Source organism: Colobus angolensis, unplaced genomic scaffold, assembly GCF_000951035.1.
Source record: "Colobus angolensis palliatus isolate OR3802 unplaced genomic scaffold, Cang.pa_1.0 Scaffold393, whole genome shotgun sequence".
Classification (NCBI taxonomy): domain Eukaryota; kingdom Metazoa; phylum Chordata; class Mammalia; order Primates; family Cercopithecidae; genus Colobus; species Colobus angolensis.
The window spans coordinates 1,988,082-2,012,700 of NW_012117299.1; the positions used below are offsets into that span (position 1 = coordinate 1,988,082).

At 38.2% G+C, this 24,619-nt stretch overlaps 1 protein-coding gene across 1 annotated transcript in view; it reads left to right on the forward strand.

Annotated features, from left to right (window-relative positions):
- Positions 1-24,619, forward strand: part of LOC105521031 (target of Nesh-SH3) — a 117,180-nt gene that overhangs the window by 55,533 nt on the left and 37,028 nt on the right. Inside the window, exon 2 of the mRNA XM_011955049.1 lies at positions 10,911-11,090. Coding sequence (XP_011810439.1) covers positions 10,911-11,090 — 180 coding nt within the window. The remainder of the gene's footprint in view (positions 1-10,910; positions 11,091-24,619) is intronic.

Below are 24,619 nucleotides of genomic sequence, written 5' to 3' on the forward strand. Positions count from 1 at the left end.
AAAAGTTGGTAAACTATGACCTGCAGGCCAAATCCAGCCCACTGCCTATTTTTAGAAATATCGCTCTATTGACAAACAATTTCAAAAGCTAGTAGAAGACAAGGAATGATAAGATCCGAGCAGAAATGAAGGAGACAGAGACACGAAAACCCCTTTAAAAAATCAGTGAATCCAGGAGCTGGTTTTTTGAAAGATCAACAAAATAGATAGAGCACTAGCCAGACTAACAAAGATGAAAAGAGAGAAGAATCAAATAGATGCAATAAAAAATGGTAAAGGGGATATTACCACTGATCCCACAGAAATAAAAACTACCATCAGAGAATATTATAAACACCTCTGTGCAAATAAACTAGAAAATCTAGAAGAAATGGATAATTTCCTGGACACTTACACTCTCCCAAGACTAAACCAGGAAGAAGCTGAATCCCTGAATAGACCAATAACAAGTTCTGAAATTGAGGCAGCAATTAATAGCCTAACCACCAAAAAAAAAAAAAGTCCAGGACCAGACAGATTCCCAGCCAAATTCAACCAGAGGTACAAAGAGGAGCTGGTACCACTACTTCTGAAACTCTTCAAAACAATAGAAAAAGAGGGATTTCTCCCTAACTCATTTTATGAGGCCAGCATCATCCTGATACCAAAACCTGGCAGAGATACACACAAAAAAGAAAATTTCAGGCCAATATCCCTGATGAACATCAATGCAAAATTCCTCAATAAAATACTGGCAAACTGAATCCAGCAGCACATCAAAAAGCTTATCCACCACCATCAAGTCGGCTTCATCCCTGGGATGCAAGGCTGGTTCAACATATGCAAATCAATAAACATAGTCCAGCATCTAAACAGAACCAAAGACAAAAACTACATGATTATCTCAACAGATGCAGAAAAGGCCTTCAACAAATTCAACAGCCCTTCATGCTAAAATCTCTCAATAAGCTAGGCATTGATGGAATGTATCTCAAAATAATAAGAGCTATTTATGGCAAACTCACAGCCAATATCATACTTAATGTGCAAAAACTGGAAGAATTCCCTTTGAAAACTGGCACAAGACAAGGATGCCCTCTCTCCCACTCCTATTCAACATAGTATTGGAAGTTCTGGCCAGGGCAATCAGGCAAGAGAAATAAATAAAGGGTATTTGAGTAGGAAAAGAGGAAGTCAAATGGTCTCTGTTTGCAGATAACATGATTGTATATTTAGAAAACCCCATTGTCTCAGCCCAAAATCTCTTTAAGCTGATAAGCAACTTCAGCAAAGTCTCAGGATACAAAATCAATGTGCAAAAATCACAAGCATTCCTATGCACCAAGAACAGATAAACAGAGAGCCAAATCATGAGTGAACTCCCATTCGCAATTGCTACAAAGAGAATAAAATACCTAGAAATCCAACTTACAAGGAATGTGAAGGACCTCTTCAAAGAGAACTAGAAACCACTGCTCAAGAAAATAAGAGAGGACACAAACAAATGGAAAAACCTTCCATGCTCATGGATAGGAAGAATCAATATCGTGAAAATGGCCATACTGCCCAAAGTAGTTTATAGATTTAATGCTATCCCGATCAACCTACCATTGACTTTCTTCACAGAATTGGAAAAAACTACTTTCAATTTCATATGGAATAAAAAAAGAGCTTGTATAGCCAGGAGAATCCTAAGCAGAAAGAACAAAACTGGAGGCATCACACTACCTGACTTCAAACTATGCTAAAATGCTACAGGAACAAAAGCATCATGGTACCATAACAGAGATATAGACCAATGGAACAGAACAGAGACCTCAGAAATAACACCACACATCTACAACCGTCTGATCTTTGACAAACCTGACAAAAACAAGGAATGGGGAAAGGATTCCCTATTTAATAAATGGTGCTGGGAAAACTGGCTAGCCTTCTGCAGAAAGCTGAAACTGGATCCCTTCCTTACACCTTATACAAAAATTAACTCAAGATGGATTAAAGACTTAAACATAAGACCTAAAACCATAAAAACCCTAGAAGAAAACCTAGGCAATACCATTCAGGACATAGGCATGGGCAAAGACTTCGTAACTAAAACACCGAAAGCAATGGCAATAAAAGCCAAAATACACAAATTGGATCTGATTAAACTAAAGAGCTTCTGCACAGCAAAAGCAACTATCATCAGAGTGAACAGGCAACCTACAGAATGGGAGAAAATTTTTGTGATCTATCCATCTGACAAAGGGTTAATATCCAGAATCTACAAAGAACTTAAACAGATTTACAAGAAAACAACCCCATCAAAAAGTGGGCAAAGGATATGAACAGACATTTCTCAAAAGAAGACATTTATGCAGCCGACAAACATACGAAAAAATGCTCATCATCAATGGTCATTACAGAAATGCAAATCAAAACCGCAATGAGATACCATCTCATACCAGTGAGAATGGCGATCATTAAAAAGTCAGGAAACAACAGATGCTGGAGACTGTTGGTGGGAGTGTAAATTAGTTCAACCATTGTGGAAGACAGTGTGGCGATTCCTCAAGGATCTAGAACCAGAAATGCCATTTGACCCAGCAATCCCATTACTGGGTATATACCCAAAGGATTATAAATCATTCTACTATAAAGACACATACATACATATATTTATTGCAGCACTGTTCACAATAGCAAAGACTTGGAACCAACCCAAATGCCCATCAATGATAGACTGGATAAAGAAAATGTGGCACATATATACCATGGAATACTATGCAGCCATAAAAAAGGATGAGTTCATGTCCTTTGTAGAGACATGGTTGATGCTGGAAACCATCATTCTCAACAAACTAATGCAAGAACAGAAAACCAGACACTGCATCTTCTCACTCATAAGTGGGAGCTGAACAATGAGAACACATGCACACAAGGGAACATCACACACCAGGGCCTATTGGGGGCTGGGGGGCTGGAGGAGGGGTAGCATTAGGAGAAACACCTAATGTAGATGATGGGTTGATGGGTGCAGCAAACCACCATGGCACGTGTATACTTATGTAACAAACATGCACGTTCTGCATATGTACCCCAGAACTGAAAGTATCATTTAAAAAATTATTATTGGATTAAAACAAAAAAAAATCACTCTACTGGAACTTAGCCATGCGCATTTGTTTGTATGATGTCTATAGCTGCTTATGTGCTGTGATGGCAGAGTTGAATGGTTGTGGTACAGGACATCTATTCCGACAAACCTAAAATATTTACTATCTGACCCCTTACAGACAATATCTCCCAGACCCAGATGTTGAGCATTTTTTCATGTGCTTCTTGGCTATCCTATGTCTCCTTTAATGAGGAATCTATTTAAACTTTTTTGGTATTTTTTTCATGTTTATTTCTTTCTTCTTATTGAATAGAAAGAATTATTTGTTGTATATAAATACAAGTCGTTCAATAGATTTGTGTATTGCAAATATTTTCTCCCAGTGGGTCGCTTGCCTTTTTTTTTCTTGTTAGTTCTTTTAAAATTCAAAACTTTAAAAATTTGACCTAGTTCAATTTATCAGTTTTTAAAATCTGTGCTTCATATGCCATATCTCAACTGACAGGAATTGACTTTATTATTTTGATATCTTAGAAAATTTGACTTTGTATAATGAAATAAGTAGCTGAGTAAGTATAGAGGTTGGACCTGTAAGTGAAAATTGTGCAATAAAAAAAGAACACACTATGGATAAGAATAGGGTTATGCATTTAATCCTGAAATGATGTTATTATTTTATTGACATTGGTATTGTAGCTATTCTTTTACTTAGTATCTTATGGAAATTAATATGGTACCTGATCTCTTTTAAGTCCATATATGTTATTTAGAATAATCTTAATTTCTTTGTTAGTGTCTGCCACATTGAAAACATAAAATAATAACTGTTGCTACACTAATAAGTATTATTTACTTTTAGAAGAGCACTTTAATATTTTGCAGCTTTTCTCTTGAAGTAATTTTATGTTGACCAACTTGATATCCACAATTTAAACCACATTCTGAAATATTTTTGAGAATGTAAGATAACCTTATGAAAGATTAGATATGAAGGAATTCCTCCTGCTAAATGGATTATAGTGATGATTCCTTTCTCTCCCGTCAGCAACTGGATGGCCATGATAGTTTAGCTTGTCTCACTAAGTACCATGTATTAAGGCTGTGTTCCCTAATAACTCCCTATTAGGGCTATGTGTCTTTTTGGTAAAACAATTTTTATTCCTTTGAGTATATACCTAGTAATGGGATTGCTGGGTTGAACGACAATTCTGTTTTAAGTTCTTTGAAAAATCTCCAAACTGCCTTCCACGATGGCTGAACTAATTTACATTCCCACTAGCAGCGTGTAAACATTCCCTTTTCTCCACAACTTCGCCAGCATCTGTTATCTTCTGACTTTTTAATAATAGCCATTCTGATGGTGTGAGATGATGTCTCATTGTGGTTTTGATGTGCATTTCTGCAATAATGAGTGATGTTGGAAACTTTTCATGTGCTTGTTGGCCACATGTATGTCTTCTTTTGAGAAGTGTCTGTTCCTATTCTTTGCCTGTTTTTTTAAAATGGGATTATTTGGTTTTTCTGCTTGTCGATTTGTTCAAGTTTCTTATAGATTCTGGATATTAGACCTTTGTCAGATGAGTAGCTTGCAAATATTTTCTCCTTTTCTATAGGCTGTCTGTTTACTCTGTTGATAGTTTCATTTGCTGTGCAGAAGCTCTTTAGTTTAATTAAGTCCCACTTCTCCATTTTTGTTTTTGTTTGGGAGACTTTGTCATGAAATCTTTGCCAAGGCCTGTGTCCAGAATGATACGCCCTAGATTTTCTTCTGTTTTTTATAGTTTTTTTATACTTTTAGGTTTTACATTTGTCTTTAATCCATCTTGAGTTGACTTTTATATATGGTGAAAGGAAGGTATCCAGTTTCAATCTTCTGCATATGGCTAACCATTATCTCACTCCATTTACTGAATAGGGAGTCCTTTCCCTATTGCTTGTTTTTGTCAGCTTTGTTGAAAATCAGATTGTTGTAGGTGTGTGGCCTTATTTCTGGGCTCTCTAACCTGTTATATTGGCCTATGTGTCTGTTTTTGTGCTAGTACCATGCCATTTTGGTTACTGTGGTCCTATCGTATAGTTTGAAGGCAAGTAGTTTGATGCCTCTAGCTTTGTTCTTTTTGTTTAGAGTTGCTTTGGCTACTTGGGCTCTTTTGTGGTTCCATATGAATTTTAGAATGGTTTTTTCTAGTTCTGTGAAAAAAAATGTCATTCATAGTTTGATAGAAAGAACACTGAATCTGTACATTGCTGTGGGCAGTATGGTCATTTTACCAGTATTGATTCTTCGTATCCATGAGCATGAAATTTTTCCATTTTTTGTGTCATCTTTGATTTCTTTCAGCAGTGTTTCGTAATTCTTGTTGTAGAGATCTTTTACCTCCACAGTTAGCTGTATTCCTAGTAGTTTTTTCTTTTTGTGGCTATTGTGAATGGTATTTTTTGTATTCTTGATTTGGCCCTTTGTTTGGACATTATTGATATATAGAAATGCTACTAATTTTTGTCCATTGATTTTGTATCCTAAAACTTTGCTGAAGTTGTTTATCATTTCTAGTAGCCTTTGGGCAGAGACTACAGGATTTTCTAGGTACGGAATTACGTTATCTGCAGAGAAACAGTTTGACTTCCTCTCTTCCTATTTGTATGTCTTTTATTCCTTTCTCTTGCTTTCTCTTTCCTGATTGCTCTAGCTAAGACTTCCAGTACTATGTTGAATAGGAATGGTGAGAGTGGGCATCCCTGGCTTGTGCCAGTTCTCAAAGAAAATGCTTCCAGCTTTTGAATGTTCAGCATGATGTTGGCTGTGGGTTTGTCATAGATGGCTCTTATTATTTTGAGTTATGTTCTTTCAATGCCTAGTTTGTTGAGGAATTTTAACATGGAGAGATGTTGTATCAAAAGCCTTTTCTGCATTTATTGAGATGATCATGCAGTTTTTGTTTTTAGTTCTGTTTATGTGATGAATCACATTTATTAAATTGCATGTGTTAAGCCAACCTTACATCTCAGAAATAAAGCCTACCTGATCATGGCAAATTAGCTTTTTGATGTGCAACTGGATTGATTTGCTAGTATTTTGTTGAGGATTTTTGCATCTATGTTCATCAGGGATATTGGCCTGAAGTTTTCTTTTTTCATTGTGTTTCTGCCAGGTTTTGGTATTAGAATGATACTGGCCTCATAGGATGAGTCATGGAGGAGTCCCTCCTCCTCAATTTTTTGGGGAATAATTTCAGTAGGATTGGTACCAGCTTATCTTTATAGGCAGAATTTGGATGTGAATCTCTCTGTCTCAGGGCCTTTTCAGGTTGGTAGGCTTTTTGTTACTGATTCAATTTTATAACTCGTTAATCTATTCAGGATTTCAGTTTCTTCCTGGTTCAATCTTGGGAGGTTGTATGGTTCCAGTAATTTAACCATTTATTCTAGGTTTTCTAGTTTGTGTGCATAGAGGTATTTGTAATAGTCTCTGAGGGTTTTCTTGTATTTCTGTGGGATCAGTGGTAGTGCTACCTTTGTCATTTCTGAGAAAGACTTTTTTTAAAAGAATTTCACAACACTCTTTGAAATATTAACAGATGCTCTAAGGTGTTGCAAACAGAGGATTAGAACCCACCATCGTAGATCCAAGATTCTACTTTGTAAATATGCAGTTTTTTGTCTAAGACCTACTAGTGTTACTTTCCCAAAATGTTCACATTCTGTTTTTTTTTCTCACTCCTGTTGACATATGCTTTGTTCCTCACATAAGGTGCAATAAAACGTTCTTCCAGTAGTCTTATTTCTCTGTACTCCTGGGCTCTTCTGGTGACATATATACCATTTTTACTTATAGATGTTGTACTAGCTAAGCTTGTATCTTGTGGTATTATTTTCTATGATCTCTACCTTAAGGCACTCACCAGAGGTCTTTATACTAACTGTTGAAAGATAACTGTCATTTATATGACTAGTATTCCAAACTATTAAACCAGAATTACACTAAAAATAAATGTATTATCAAAGATTAAACCTTAGTGTTGAATGTACATAGGCATACCTCAAATTATTGGAGAAATTGTCCGAGAGTGTAAAATATCATTTAATACTCATCTAAACATTCATTCAGGCCGGGCGCAGTGGCTCAAGCCTGTAATCCCAGCACTTTGGGAGGCCGAGGCGGGTGGATCACGAGGTCAGGAGATCAAGACCATCCTGGCTAACACGGTGAAACCCCGTCTCTACTAAAAATATAAAAAAACTAGCCGGGCGAGGTGGCGGGCGCCTGTGGTCCCAGCTACTCGGGAGGCTGAGGCAGGAGAATGGCGTGAACCCAGGAGGTGGAGCTTGCAGTGAGCTGAGATCCGGCCACTGCACTCCAGCCTGGGCGACAGAGCAAGACTCCGTCTCAAAAAAAAAAAAAAAAAAAAAAAATTCATTCAAAGGAACACTTGAACTTATTTAAACCGAAAAAAAAAAAACTTGCTTAACTTTTTTGCTGACACTGAAAGGATCAATTTGATAATAACTGAGTAAGTCAAGGCATGTAGGCAAGGCAAACCAAAGATAGAGGGAATCCATACTGGGTGGACAACCTGAGCAAAGGTGTAGGGCCAAAGCCTCATATGCATTACAGAATGTGAGAGGATTGTAAGGGTCAAAAACAAATGAGAAACGTTGAAAAGTAATAAGAGAAGAAGTAATGCGTGGTAAGATAATGAAGACAGTTGAGTTACTAGCTCTAAAAAAAGAACTCAGTGTTAAAATTAAGTTTGTGATGCTGTATTGAGGTGAGATTTGTCTGTATTTTTCTTTTTCAGAACATTTTAAGTTTAGCTCAAGAGAGTAGTATGAACTGGAATTTCAGAAAAAGTAGAACAGCTAAATGCCAATTCATTTGAATAGTTATATGATGCCAATGTATTTGTGGATATACATTGTTAGCAAAAGGGAGAGGGACTGGAGTCATGAGAAGTCTTGTGCACAGGAGGTGGATTACTTCCACTTTGTTTGGAAAAATGGAACAACTTTCCTTGTTCTCATCTGATGTAGCCATCTTTTCCACTTTCCCATGGGAGAAATAATGTGATTCATCAGGCCAGAGTCCATGAGCAAAGGTCTAACGTGATGATGATGCTGTGACTCTTGGCTCTTTGTCAAATATGAATGCATCCTATGTATATGAAGATTTGTTCAATGCTCCTTCCCAACTAAGCATTGGAAATAAGCTGGTTGTGTTTGGATTCGTTGTGAGACTTGATAGCCTTCTAAGGTAGCAGAATATGTGTTCGATTTACATTGGTTCCATTCTACTGAGCAGGATGAAGTAACGAGTTAATCTAGGCACATTATTAAAAAGGGAAAAAATTGACTTTGACAAAAATCTGTGTTTGATCTGAAGTATAAATCATCTCATCAAAACCTGGCAAAGTTCACACAAAACACTAGCAGTTGGCACCCCAACTTGAGCATTATGATCTGGGGTGTGGTCACTCCTTACTCTTTTGGACAGTTGCAAAGTTCTCAATGAAAAGGGAGCAGTGCAGTCCAGCCTAGCGAGAACCCAAGATCTAGTTTTGACCCTACTTTTAACGTACTGGGTGCCTCAATTTCCTCATTTGGAGGAATTATACCAGCTGATTTGTAAGGTCCCTTTTCAGATTTTGGATAGGCCACTCAGTATCTCTGGGTTTTAATTTCACCACAGTGTAACAATAGCAGTCTGAGATTCAAGAAGTTTATAAAAATGTCATCAAGTTCTTGGAAAGTAAAAAGTACTATGCACATACATTCAAACTATAGCCTTAGCTGCTGAGGTATGAATAATCCTCACAACCTAGTATCCAAGAAAGGGTTATTTTTCTTTTTCCAAAGGCCTAATTGCATCATTTTCTGTGGTTATATTGAGGCTGTGCAGGCTGATTTTGGGTGGCATAGAATAAATTCAGTGTGACGATGTTGGGGAGCACATGCTGTACAAAAGTGATGATTGGTATTTGTACAGGCTAAGTCTTTGATTAATGAGAAATAGAATGTGAATTATTAAGTTGGTAAATTCAGTCTTTTCAATAGTCAAAATGTTTTTTAAATATTAAATCTTTGGAGAATAAAGAAGAAACATAATTCAGGTTCACAATCCTTTATCTAAAACCCCTGGGGCCAGACATGTTTTGGAATTCAGAAATTTGGAGAGGAGGGTTAGAAAATAACTAGGATGCCAAGATTATATATTACATAACTTCTTCAGTGGGGTCTTGATCAACACCATTTAACTGAACACATTCCTTCAATGAAACACATGAATAGTCACCCCAGTGGATTAAATAAAGATTGAATGGCCTCAGGATGGTTCTGACTGGGATGTGTTGCCAGATGAGTTTGAGACAAACTTCCAAAAAAAAAAAAGACCAAAAAAAAACTACAAAGTTTTTTGATTTCTGAATCATAACTAAAGAACTGTGGACCTGTATTAGTAAGCACTTGTTGAGCAATTACTATGTGCCAGCTTTAAGGTTGTGCCATTTACATTAACTGACTGATATGATTTGGCTCTATCTCAATCTCATGTTGAATTGTAATCCCCAATGTTGGACATAAGGCCTGGTGGGAGGTGATTGGATCACAAGGGTGGTTTCTAATGGTTTAGCACCCTCCCCCAGTGCTGTCTTGTGATAGAGTTCACTATCACACAGATCTGGTTGTTTAAAAGTGTGTGGCACCTTCCCCTTCTCTCTCTTCTTCCTGCTCTGGCCATGTAAGACTTGCCTGCTTTCCTTTCACCTTCCGCCATGAAAGTTCCCTGAGGCCTCCCCAGCCATGCTTCCTGTACAGCCTTAGGAACCATGAGTCAATTAAACCTCTTTTCCTGATAAATTTCAGATATTTCTTTATAGCAGTGCAACAACAGACTAATACACTAACCTTTGTAAATAACTCAGCAAGAAGGTAAATGTTATGTATCACTTGGAAACCAGGAAGATAAGGCTTGAGTATCTTCAGTGGGATGCCAGAGTCACAGAAGTGGGGTTTGAACCTTGTTCCTTCTGGCTGCAAAGGCAAAAGACAATGTGTTTCCTCACCACTTGGTCAAGATCTTTGGTTAGCATAATTATTTGCCTCTGTTGCCTTAGTAGTTTAAAAATAAATGTCTTGAGAATTTGATTAAGCTCTCTCTTCTCATTCTTGACAGTCTCTCTGGGAAAGTTCATCCAGCTATCACTTACAAGCTAATGACACCCAGATGGGTCTGTACCCCCATCCTGAGTATCACACTTAGAAATCCCACTCACTACTGGGCATCTCCATGTACTCCCAGATGTACTCCCAATGGAACTAATCATTTTTCTCCTCAACCATTCTCTGCCTTCCAGCAATCCCTATTCTACCATCTCAGTTACTCCTAAGACAAAAACCTTTTTCCTTTGCTCCCTTTCCAACTCTGTCAATGAGTAAGACTGTGGATGTGGCACTGGAAAGCCTCAGAGAGGAGGCTGGGCATTTTTGAGCTGTAGGAATTCAATTTTACCAATAAGAAATTTCAGGTCCTTTCACCATACCCAGGCAGTGTGTATAAAACAAAGGTTCTGACCAACTTTGAAGAGCCAAAATTCCATCTACCTGCCCAATAATAAACTACTAAGTATTGAATGGTAAGATATACTTTTTATTCTAGGCTACTCTATGTTATTAAGCTTCATTTTGGGCATTTGGGTGTGTGTGCTGTGATACTGAGTAGCAAAGTAGACAACATGTTTTTCAAGAACAATTCCTCTAGTCACCAACACTTGCTGGGAATTTGGGTAGGATGCTAAAAAGGGGAAGTAACAGCCATCGGTGTTTTCATTCCCGTTGTTAGGTAAAAGGCCAAACCTGAAAGTTCACATCAATACCACAAGTGACTCCATCCTCTTGAAGTTCCTGCGTCCAAGTCCAAATGTAAAGCTTGAAGGTCTTCTCCTGGGATACGGCAGCAATGTATCACCAAACCAGTACTTCCCTCTTCCCGCTGAAGGGAAATTCACAGAGGCTATAGTTGGTAAGGTGTTTGGGTCTCGGGCTGGAAAGGAAAGGAGGCAAGAGGTGGTGGGTGTAACATGACCTACAAATCTTGATGTCAAGAACTATTTTTTCTACATCCTTAGCTTAATCAAATGGTAGAATTACAAGATATCTTCATAATTTTTGCAACTCATAGCATAATTCTTTACGTTAAAAAAATTATTACATGCAGAAATAGTTATCTTCATTGTCCCTGGCCATATAACTCAAAAATTCACAAGGAAAAAAATAGATGAAATGTCTGGGATTAAATCTCTGTATCATATTTTATGTGGACTAGTTTTCCTTCCTGCTGCATCATATTTCTTTTGATAGTACAACTACAGCATTTTGAGTGTCTTTTCATGAAAAGCTACATTTAAAAAAAAAGGAAATGTATTATATTTTTAAAAATTGAAGTATTTCAGAGAAAAAGATTAAAGTTTTTCTATGTATTATAAAATTTTATATTTCTTTAAAAATGTTTTAAATTATGCTAAAATGTAAATTGAGGATGTGGGTCACTTTTGAGCCTTCTCCATAAAAATTATTTGCAAATAAAACCATTTAAGAATGATTTTTTTTAAGCTTGGCACAGTGGCTCACATCTGTAATCTCAGCACTTTGGGAGGCTGAGGTGGGCGGATCACTAGAGTCGAGGAGTTCTGGACAGCCTGGGCAACATGATGAAATCCCTTCTGTACAAAAAATACAAAAATTAACCAGGCATGGTAGTTCATGCCTTGTAGTCCCAGCTACTTGTAAGGCTAAAGTGTGAGGATCTCCTGAGCCTGGGGAGGTTGAAGCTGCAGTGAGCCGTGATAGCACCACTGCACTCCAGCCTGTACAACAGAGTGAGACTCTGTCTCATAAATAAATAAACAAACAAATATTTAAAGGATCCTCTATTGTTTTGAATACTTTTAAAGGCTTTCTGGATAGTATAATATGAGGTTTATATTTTGTTCCACTGCTAGGATTATTGCTTAGGAGCTTTCCTATGAGTTTCAGAATTTAATCCTATAAATTCAATTAGTTTATATCAGCTCTGATAATATGCAGGGAAAGTTGAAGATGAATCTATTTTGTCCTGTAGCCTCTTGTTTCTCATAGAGATGTCCCTGTTGGACTTCAAAATCTGGCAACAGAGTAATATTGTTAATTAAGTGTCTAAACTAGATTTCATATAAGAGAAACACTTTAAAGCAAACCTACTAGTTTGTTACCAAAAAACTGAGAAGTGAGCATTTCTGACAAATGTAACACTAACCTTGACCACAAAAACCATAAAGAAGTCTCCACTCTATTCACTCTTTACTATAAAAAGTGACTGGAAGCTGTGTGTTTGCCCCCACACAAGTAGAAACAGATGACATATTACCCCCTTTTGTTCATTGAGTGTTAGGAGTAATATTTTATTTATGATAGATGTTTTTGTTACATAAAATGAGATTTTGGTCAGTTGTAAGTTCTTTTTCCATATGAGGTGAAAAATGTTCAATCTTAAAGTAATAGAAGTCAAATTACTACTGATAAAAAAATACATTCAGAAAACTAAAGAAAACTTATTGCACAAATATTTTAACCTTTCACTGTTTCAATAATGAAAGTTGATTAAACGGACTGGGGAGACTTTCATTTATTTATAGTATGTTCATTCTTTAAAGTTTTTTATTATGGGAAATTTCAGACAACCAAGGAAAGAGTATTAAAATGAACCTTTATATCTCAGCATGCAGTTTGAATATATATCACTGTTTTGCTAATCTTGTTCTGTGTATTCTTTAATACATACGGTATTCATTGCTTGGGTATTTAAAGCATAACCAGGTATCACATTTCTTTATCTAAAAATGTTTCAGTATGCATCTCTAACAGAGGAAACATATTTTTAATAACACTATGCCTTTATCACATTATAACAATAATTCCATAATACCATTTTATACCTAGTCCATATTTAAATTTCTCTGGTGATCTTAAAAATATCTTTTTAGGGTTGCTTTGTGTGAATCAGGATCCAAACAGGTCTATAAGATATATTTGATTATGCCTCTTAAGTGTCTTTTATTCTGTAACAATCCTCTCTACTTTCTCTTTTTAAATGTCATTGATTTCTAGAGAAATTGGGTCATTTATCACAGAGAATGTCCATATTCTATATGATAGAATATGGAACGGGTTGCTTCCATTCTGTATTTTTTAAGCTGGCTCCTCCTATGCCCTGTATTTCCTATGAAGATGTAATTAGATCTAGAGGCTTTGCTAGATTTGAATTTGGGGGAAGGAGGAAATGTAATACTTTATAGGTGGGACTACATATTTCCTACTGAGTCACAAAAAGAGGTGCACCATGGCTGTCTGTCCCATTTAGTGATCCTAGACTGATGTGTTTAGGTGGCCTCAGCCTGGTCTCTCACAATAAAATTCTCCATCAAATTTTCACCTAATGGTTTAGCATCTTTTGGTTGCCCAGATCTATTATTTTATTCAGGAGTTATAAATAGCAATTTTCTCATTCTATTATTCTTTCTCCCTGTTTTAGCCAATGATAAAGAAGAAATTTCTCTTATCTGCTTTTTGATTTTCCATGGTTTTATTAGGTTGCTGCAAAAGTTATTGTAGTTTTTGCCATTACTTTCAATAAGAAAGGCAGGATAAATTTTCATTGTTATAAGTCGATGCTCTGATTATTTCCAAAGATGACCAGTGACAGTATTTGTTGGTTGGGTTTTTTTAGGGCCAGTAAGAATGCATTGATTTTTATATATTTAATGGGTTTTTATCTATATATCACTTATCTATACCTTATGATTCTTTTAGTCTAGCTGAAATATGCTTGATTATTTATTTTGGTTAACTATAATACTGAAAACTTCTTAAAGTCAAGCTTATGTCTTATTCTTTGGTTATTCTTATCAAAATAATTTACATTAAGTAGATAGGCACTAAATATTTGTGCCACAGAATTGAATAGACTTCAGTCTGTGTAGAATATTTAGGTTGGAAGAGGACATGAGAGATTGTTTAATCTAAGTCCTATCATCAGGAAAGTAGCTACTGAAGTCATTTAGGGCAGATAAAATAGTTAGGTCACTGTGCATCTCAAAGAACCTAGGGACAAAGATTCCACAACTCCTAGAAGGCTATTCCAATTATTATTTTTAAAACTCTTACCTCATATTGTAGATCAATATGTTCTTTTTATTAATTTCTTTTCTAGTATTCTAGTGGAAATGAAAAAACATTCCTCGTACATATTTCCTTTTCCGTATTTCTTTAAGCCAAGAAATTTGTGTGCTTCTGCTTTTATTACTTCAAAAATGAACTTCTATTCCAAGTTAAATGTTATTTTTTGGTTGTTTAAATTGGTTATTTGTAGTCTTCCGTGACTGTGTTTGCATTAATTGCTCCTAATTGATTAAGCAGCCATACATTAGTTTCCTGATGCTGCTAAAACAAATTGCTACAAATTTGGTGGCTTCAAGCATTACAGATTTATTATCTTGCAGTTGTAGGTCAGAAATCCAACATGGGTCTGACTGAGCTAAAATCAAGGTGTGGGCAGAGCTGCATTCCTTTCCGGAGGCTCTGAGGGGAGAATCTGGTTTTATGTCTTTTCCAGCTTTTAGAGGCTACTGCATTTCTCTTCCAACCCAAAGTCGACAATAGTGGGTCAAGCCCACATCACATCACATCACATCACACCACAATCACATCACAATACATCACATCACAATCACATCACAATATCACATCACATTATCACAGCCCAATCACATCACAATCACATCACATCATCACATCACGTCACATCACATCACAATCACATCACATCACATTATCACATCACATCATCACATCACATCACATCACAATCACATCACATGATCACATCACAATCACATCACAATCACATCACATGATCACATCACAATCACATCACATCACAATCACATCACAACATCACATCACATCATCACAACCCAATCACATCATAATCACATCACATCATCACATCACAGTCACATCACAATCACATCACAATCACATCACATCATCACATCACAAGCACACCACAATCACATCACATCATCACATCACAATCACATCACCATCACTATCACCATCACCATCACCATCACATCACCCTGGCCTCCTTTCCTGCTTTCCTCTTCTACTTTTTGTTTTGTTTTGTTTTGAGACAGAGTCTTTGCTCTGTCACCCAGTCTGTAGTGCAGTGGCGCAATCTCGGCTGGCTGCAAGCTCCGCCTCCCGGGTTCACGCCATTCTCCTGCCTCAGCCTCGGAGTAACTAGGACTACAGGCGCCCGCCACCACGCCCAGCTAATTTTGTTGTATTTTTACTAGAGACCGGGTTTCACCGTGTTAGCCAGGATGGTCTCAATCTCCTGACCTCGTGATCCCACCTGCCTCGGCCTCCCAGAGTGCTGGGATTACAGGTGTGAGCCACCCGCCCAGCCTCCTCTTCTACTTTTAAGGGCCCTTGTGATTGTAGTAAGTTCATCTGGATAATCCAGGATACTTTCCCTATTTTAAAATCAGCTGATTAGCAATTGTAATTCCATCTGCAACCTCAATTCTCCCTTGTCTCGCAACCAAACATCTTCACAGGTTCTGGGGATTAGGATATAAGCAAGCTTTGTTGGAGCATTATCCTGTCTGCCACAAGCTGTATGTTTAAAATTTGCATCTCTATTCATTTCCCTTTCTGGTATCAGTTTACTGTGCGATAAATCTCAACTATGCTCATCTGTAATAGGTGTATTTTTCACAGATATGCTGTGGCAGTTTAGTGTATTTGTAACTGTAAAGTGATGAATTGAAGTCCCTTGAGTGCAAAGTGTTATACAAGAGCAAAGAATCTTTATTTCTTCATGGAAAAAAAAAAGCATCACTTACAGCTCCTGCTCTTACTTTCTTTTGTAATAGGTAGTGGTATGTTTTTCAGTTGCATGGAACTACACCCAAACACAGTGAATTATCCTCAGTTTCAAAGCAAATATTAAGTACAGCCTTGTCTGACACATTTCATTTGTTTAATGATATGTTTACCATCATTTTTCATTTTACCATTGAATTGAGAAGCTGTTGATTATTCAGAAATATTCAAGCTAACATTTAGTGACCTGAGGACTAGCATGTCCACTAAGTAATCATTTATAACCATTTTTTACATTTATTTTTAATATCTATTATCTTTCTATTAAGTATTGACAGAGATGTTTTCAAGTCACTGGTTTTCCATGCAAAAAAAACAAAACCCTCCTTTTGCCATTTTGGAAATTAACATTCATATGAAATTTCTGTCAAAATTTATCTAAGATTATACTAGATTAGAGGGGAAGTAGGAAAAATACTATTTTCCCGGGTGGTTATTAATAAATATTAATGGGCTCCAGAGCCCTGCAATGACGTGATAAAACATGATTCACATTTCATAGATCCTCTAAGTTCCTATGTCTTTTTTTTCACTCACATCATGAATGTTCTCACTCCTGGTTAACATTTTAAGTTTTTGCTGCTTTCTTTTATGGTCAGCTGCTAGTAATTTTGCTAATGTCTCATTAGCTGAGAACTTTCTCAGCGTTGACCTTTAAAGACTCATACTTAATGACGATCCGTTGACATCAGCCATCAGTTATGTGGTGCACGTTGAAGAATTATTTTAGCATCCTTCCTGCAGAAAAGGCTTAAGTTTAAAAATGTATGTTCACGATGGCAAATTCCGATTGAAGATTTTGTCTTCCAACCAGGTGTTAGGACTCCAAAGGGACTAATGGAGTGCAAATGTTTTAATTCTCGTGTTCTCACAGCTGCTAACCCTCACACTCATTTCCCTAAGGGAGCGCATTTCTCACACTCAGCACGGGCCTCTGAGTCACTATCTTGCCTATAACTCCTCCCAAGTGATGCCAGCTCTAGTGAGGAAAAGGTTACAGTGCCAATGCTCTAAGCTGAAAAATGTCCCGGACAAGGATGCTAAAGTCTGTGTTCTAGGAAAGATCAGCCTTCACCTGAGAGGCAGCATGATGTGGGGAAAGAATACCTACTTACTTTTGAGTCAGACAGACCTGGGTTCATATTCAACACAACTCATTGTGGAATAGTTGTGGGTAAGTAGTTTAAATTATCTCAGTTTTACTTTTCTCATTTATAAAATAGAGAATAATCTTTCAGAAGCATTGTAAAGACTATGGCTGAATCATATAATGGAGCTAATGTAGGCTGGGTGTGGTGGCTTACGCCTGTAATCCCAGCACTTTGAGATGCTGAGGCGGGTGGATCATTAGGTCAGGAGTTCAAGACCAGCCTGGCCAAGATGATGAAACCCTGTCTCTACAAAAAATACAAAAATTAGCCGGGCGTGGTGGCGGGCGCCTGTAATCCCAACTACTCGGGAGGCTGAGGCAGAAAATTGCTTGAACCCAGGAGGCAGAGGTTGCAGTGAGCCAAGATCACGCCACTGCACTCCAGCCTGGGAGTCAGAGCAAGACTCCATCTCAAAAAAATAACATTAAATTTTAAAAAAAGAAGCTAATATAGACTGTAGCACAGAGTAAGCATGTTTTGTAAGTTTTGTCAGTTGCTGTTATAACAAGCAGAGTGGCTTTGGATAATTTACCTCACACTTCTGAACTTTGTCTCAATTGCTAATAATTATTGGGTTAACTCTCCACTAAAGTTCTGGCCAGCTCTAAGAGGTTAGTGCCTAGGTTGAAAAAGCTTGGTCTAAGTGGCAGTGTTGTGGTTTTGTTTTATATTTGGGGGTGGGAGATAGGGTTGGTAAAACTGCAGAGGTAGATTGTTTTAGCAGAGCTGTTAGTCACTGAAAGGTAGCCTTGCCCATCTATCATACCCGAGTATGTTTTCTCATCAAGGTCAACGCTCAAAACAAGATTAAAAAACAAAATAAGCAAAATCTGAGATGATAACACAGTAGCTGGTGCGCGCACACACAGCTCTCTCCCAAAGTCATTATTATCTCTAAATTATCGAGGGTACTCTGTGTCAAAGCTGACTGTTTTGTGCCTTTGGTGAAGAGAGTCATCAGGTGCCTCTTACAATTCCTTAGCTGTTGCCTCCAAAGAAAAATACGGTGACTCCCCCAAAAATACATACCTGAAAAAGCCTGTCATCTCTAGATCTCACTTTTTCAATCTCTTATTCAAATAAAGCAATTTTTAGCAAGAATTTTGGCCTGTCCTATTAAATAAAAATAAGTGCATGACTCTTTAATTTACTTAACTGATGGCAATTCTATCTCAGTGCATTTGGGCTAAAATTCAACAATCAGTTTCTTATTTTGAAGTTTCTCACTTTCTTTGTTTCACAGTGAAACATTTTCAAAAATTTAAAAGTAAAGATGATTGATCAGATATGAATCAATATAAATTGTATGCTTATAAATTGTAATTCAATTTACATTTCTGTAGCTTATTAGTACCATTTGCAAGGTTAACCCTTAATTTTTATATTTGTATAGACGGCAAGAGGAAATGCACAATTTTTCCTCTTTTATCATGTCAACCCTTAGAATTTCAGTTGTTCCCTTCTACTTCTCTATCATAAAAATGTTTAAGATTGCTCTATTTTATGAAAGTGGGATGAAATATAAAATAATAGAGATTGATACTGTTTATTACAGTGAAAGATAACTATCACAAGTGGTTATGCATTCATTGAAGAAAAAACAGAAATAGGGGTTGAAAATAACTGAAGGAACTATACAGGGAATATAAAGAAGCTGAAAAAAATAACTTATGAAAAAAGAAGCAGGATAAACCAATAGAAGGAAATGATGTAGTGCCATCATTGAAGCCAGCTGAGCCCTCTCTTCCTGGCAGAGTCCTTAGACGGCAAGAGGCTTGGAAGGCAGGGAGCAAGACAGCTGCCATGAGTGGATATCAGACTCCTGATACCGAGGCAAGATGGCAGCTATGCAGGGATAGGTAGTATTGTTAGTTCTCTTTTACCCAGAAGGAGGTTGAAGCTCCAAGAGTTTTAAACTTCCTAAGCCTACTCAGCTGGTATATGGCAGGTACAGGGTTTGAAGCTAGGAAGTCTGAGCTCTGAACCGCTGTATTCTACTGCCTCTCAGAACTTAGGGAACTTTATCTGTTCTACAGGACAAAGGTCATAAGTTCCTGATGTGTTGCTTCTATAATGTCCTGTATAAAATGGTTAAAAAGTGGGTGGGGAGATGTATTATGGCTACCTCCTCATTGAGGTTTAAATAAAATAGTAAGGCACTCATTTCATCCTCAAAACTTGTTCTCTCCTGCCCTTCCTCCACCACCACCATCCCTGATTATTATGTGCTGCCCATCCGTCAAGTCCTACTTTATCTACTGTACACAAGGCCATTTCTGGCCAGGATAGACATTTCAGTCCCTCTCCATGAATATCCTGGAGACTTAGCATTTGCTTTTATCATTCTTCAGGTTAATCAATTGCTATTTGTCTTTATTTTTGTGTGTCTTGTCTGCCTCTACACCACCCAAGTAGAAAACTCCCAGGAGCTGAGGACCCTAGGAACTTTAGATTTCTTTTTACCCTCAATGTTGTCATTGATTTCAGAAACACAATAAATGAATGGATGGGTGGATGCGTGGATTAATAAATGGGAAAGAGGAAAAGGAAAGACCCAAAAAGTTTGAAACAGCTGCGGGTACCATTTAAGATAGACTTTTCTCTTTTAAAATTATTTTCAAAATGTCATCTAATTCTTAGTTACTTCTTTGGAAATAGATTTACCACTTGGGAAGTATTTGGCTTTAAATCTTCAAGATGAGTCCAAACTTATCATTTAAAAAAACAGGAATCCCAGAATCATTTGATTTTTTTTTTTTTCCTCCAAGGCACAAAATTTACCAGAACTTAAGCTTCAAAGGGAATGTTTAAAGAAATTCACCTAATAGGTATCAATTTCTTAATAAATGTATGCCATTTCTTAAACAATTCATCAGTTTATACCAGAAAGCCATTGTATGATAAGAGATGACCATTTCATCCTGTTTTGGTAAGGAAAACATCTTTTCAAAGTCCTGTTTTTTTCTACTGGATTCAAGTACAATGTTTTCATGGTCTGCTTGACTTCATCAAATGATAAACTGTCGCCAAGTCTTTTTCTGGAAATACAATACAAAAATTCACAGTATTTTAATATAAATCACAATTTTTTCAAATGTATTACACAATGCACTGAGATCAAAATCTAAATTTAAAAAGTCATTCTCAATTATATCCAAAAGAGTGTCCCCGAATGGTGAATGGCCCTTTTTGTCATGCGCCAAAAAGACATATGGTCTCAGATTCACTGCAAAAGTCTTGCTATGGAGAAGGGGTCTTAAGTGGAAAGACAGCTGCCAGTAAAAGGATATTACAGGGTTATCTGGAATAGATGTATAACATAGCATTTAAACTCTAGCATTTTCTTTCACATTTCAAAACCGAGGAACGTGGTCACATCAACTTTCCTGATTATCCACATACTATTTTCCTTTAAATATTTTCCATTCCATGGACATTCAGTGCTCTCTGACACCTGTGGGTCATACCAAGTGCTGTGCCATGAAGGCCAGCATTAGGTTACACTCTTCTGTATCGTTCCCCAGTTGTTTTTGTCATGTGTGCATTTCTTCTGTGTCATGTCTCACCAGCAAAACAGTAAGCTCCTGAGGACCAGAGCTGAGTCTCACCTTCCCTGATGGGCTCCGCAGTCAGGGTGAATATATTCACAGCTGTAATAGCCGGCTACCCAGAGTTTGCTAGGGAAGGCTCCTTGCCCAAATAACAAGTCCCTAGTTGCCTATAGTAAAAGTATCCAGGAGAAAAAATTATTCAACTGGGGTAAAGGGTTGACTCTACCCTATTAGTAAAGTAACTATATACCCTATTTTATCTGGCATAGTTATGGTTGACACCTGCTGTTCTGATATAATTAATTGTGCTCCCTTTCTTTCAATAGTACCCCAGTTTAGTTGAAAAATCTATAGGCAATCTACATATGGGAGAAAGCCTAGAAGTCTTAGCGTGGTCCCCAGATATTTCACAATCTGATCCCGAGGTAATAGCCAGCCTTTTCTCTGCCACTGGGGATGCTCTCCATCAAGAAGAGAGAGACAAAATCAAGGGTTGGAGGATTTGCCACGGGTTTGCCACTGCTGTGTTCTCTTCTCCAGGCTGGGCACATAGATGGTCAAATGCTGGAGTGGCAGTTCTTATCAACCTGTTAGCTGATGATTTAATATTTTTGAGCACTTACAATGTGCTGGGCTAAGGGCTTTATGGAAATGGGTTATTAAATCCTTATAGCAACCCCATGAAGCAGGTACTATTAGCATTCTCTTTGTCCCACTGAAGACAGTCCCCAAGAGGTTAAGAAATCTACAAGTCACAGGCTGACTCCTGAGCCTGTATATCTGAACACCACACCAAAGTGCTTTTCTCCATGGCCTCTAAGTGTTCTGGTAATTTTGAACTCTGTTAAAAACTCATCTTGTATAAATTATTCCTGACTCCCCACTCCTACATGGAAAAGCTGACAAGAACATCTAAAAAGAAAGAAAAACCTTTGCTAATTTGAAGGCTTTGACTTTGGATGCTATCTGAGAGCTAATGTGACCTGGCTCTATAAATTGAAAGAAAAATATCCAAAGTCCTGATAAAGAAAAATATCCAAACGCACTTCCTGTGGCGATAACATGAACAAAGTGGTGAATTCACTGGAAAATGCGTGGGTGGGAATGTACAGTCTCTACTTTAAAATCAAGCCCCTGCCAAGGCTTAAACCAGTTAACAGACAACACTCTACACTAAACTTCTCCATGGCATACACATATAAAACACGGGCAAGGAAAAAGCTACAGGCAATAAAGCCAACAACTGTAATGCCTAACAGGTCTGCTAAACTAGGAACGGATGTGGCAAGTGGGTAAGAGAAATAGTTTTTAAACATTTGTGGTGTCGGGGAGAGAGTTTGCCAGAGCATGCGAGTGAAGCGGGGTTAGTTTGGGACAGTGGCTGACGGAGATGCTCCCGACTCTATCCCAGGAGCACAGGAAATGAAATGACCTGGAACCTCAGCGTTGTGGTCAGTGTGCAGGCACTGGAAGTGGAAAGGTCGGGGCTGGCTTCACAGTCAGATGACCAGTGCATTTAGAGGACCTTGCATTCTGGGTTTAATATCCTGCTGTCACTGTCATGAATTCTTAATTCATCTTTCCATTTTATTTTGTAAGTGAGGTCCTATCAGACAACAGAGCAGGTGCAGAGGGCTTGGAGCCTGGGTTCCTGTGCTTGGCCTCCCAGCCCCTCCCCCAGTTTGATTCTCTACTGTCGTGTCCTCCAGCCCTGGTGTCCCTGCTGCTTGGTTGCCTCCCACTTCCCATCCCTATTTCAGCAACATCAGCTGCCCTCCACCTCCAGCAGGGATTTGGGTGTGCACACCTCCGTGATGACATCTGGCAGGGCATGGTGGTGGCAGTCCTTGCAGTGTCTGGCAGTGCCACTGTGCATTAAGTAGGGCATTTGGTGGGGGCAAGCCTCCCTCTCACCTGCTTCAGGTACACAGTATGTCCCAGTGCAGAAATGGCAATCTCTTGGGGGTCTGTGAATTGGGGTGGCAGACCTGTGGGGAAAGGAGATTGACTTTTCTCCCCTGGGGGGTGGGTTGGAGGATAAGGGCAAAGCACTTTGGTCTTGATCCTGGGACTGCTGCTGGAGGGAGATAGTAAGTGGAGGGGGAAGGGAGTGGGCTGAGGGTCTGCACCCACCTGCAAAGTGTAATATTAAATAGCAGAGAAACATGATGATGGGCCAAGACAGAGATGGTGGAAGAAAGTACAAGTTGAATGTTGTGCCTTCAATGGCACTCTTTTTAGGGTCCTACCTTTCGATTTTCCATCCGACCCTGGAAATTATATAGTCAGCCTTGGGTGAAATGCATGCTTTTAATAGCATTGGCTCTCTAACTCTCACAGAATGAAAGTAAAACTGAGAAAACCTCCAATAATGTCTTCCTCAATGGATTGTCTTTAAAATAACCCTCTGTTTAGAAAAAGTACATGCATTTTTTTCTTCCAGACAACCTTAGAAAGCTGTAAATGGTGACCAAGTATGGCAGAGCCATTGGGAGTACACATTACTGGAAAGAGATGCCCTCTTTTCCCCCGCTTGTCTTCCTCCCATACCCCTTTCCCCACATCCTCTCTTCCAGTCAATGTCCCACTCCCATTTCGTATGTAGAGGCTCCACTCATGCTCTACAGCGGGCCAATGAGGGGCTGCTTCTCACTGCTGTTACTCAATTCCAAACAATTCTGAGCAACCCCTCTTGTGACAACATCTGCACCAACATGAGCTGTAAGCTCCCTTCAGAACAGGCCTGTGAACGTTCAAGAATCCTAGCAGTGGCTGCTGTACCTAGTCATTTTTGCATTGTTGCTCTGTGGTACGGCTGGCTGCACTTCTGTGAGAAGCTTAACCTTCAGTATGAGCTCAGCCTGCCAGGGGCCTGGTCCTGCAGACTGCATCTTAAAGAGTGAGAGAAGCCAGAATTCTCTAAGCCATGGGGCATAACAGAGTGTTCTGTCAAACTGGGTGTGGGTTCATTATTCAACAGATCTTGCAATGTTTAATGGAAATAATTACTGAATAGTGTAGGATTTGCTTTAAAATTTGCTCTCCAGTTATTTTTCAGGCAAAGAAGGAAAAAGTGTTTTGTTCCACATGAAAACATATGCTTTTTCTGAGGAAAGAAAACAACAGTGCTACAAATAGGACTTATTAAAGACTAATTGTTTGATTACTCCCTTTTCAAAAAGTATTTGTGCTGATTGTGCTATTTCCCAACCCTCTAATTATTTTTTTTCTTTTCTGCCTGCAAAGCCTCGGGCTTCATTCATCTTTATTCTAGCCCCAGGCATTAAAGGGGTAAAAGAGCAGATTCATTCATTCTTTCAGAACATGCTTATTGAGCAATTACTATGTTTCCAGGTTTAGAGGTACATGCATAAACCGAGCATGAACTGAAAGCCTGGCCCACATCCAGAGTGATTCTCAGCCTCTTACGGATTTCTTCAGGGGCTTAGGGATACTCTAAAACGTGGAGGACTTATGTTACTTTGTGATGCTCCATAATTCTATAGACATTCTTTTTTATGTTTAAGGGCAATGTGCTAGTAATCTACTGAGTGATGTATTAAAAATTAACACTGCATGTTAATTTAGTCAATTATATTGTATGTATTGTATTAACGTAGTAAAGTTGGTACAACACTGACATTACTTATGCTACTCTATATTCTACTTGAGCTTCAAGCTACCATGAAATTTTGCCAAGCTACAACTTAGCACATGCCCAAGCAGACAGCAGGATTTCCCCAATCTTCTAGAAAAATACCCATCAGTGTTTTTCCGGAAGTGACGTCCTCCTTCCTGAAAGAACATTAGTGATGTTCTTGAGTTGGTCCAGACTTTCAGTTGCTGCTGTTCTGGCCTTTTCA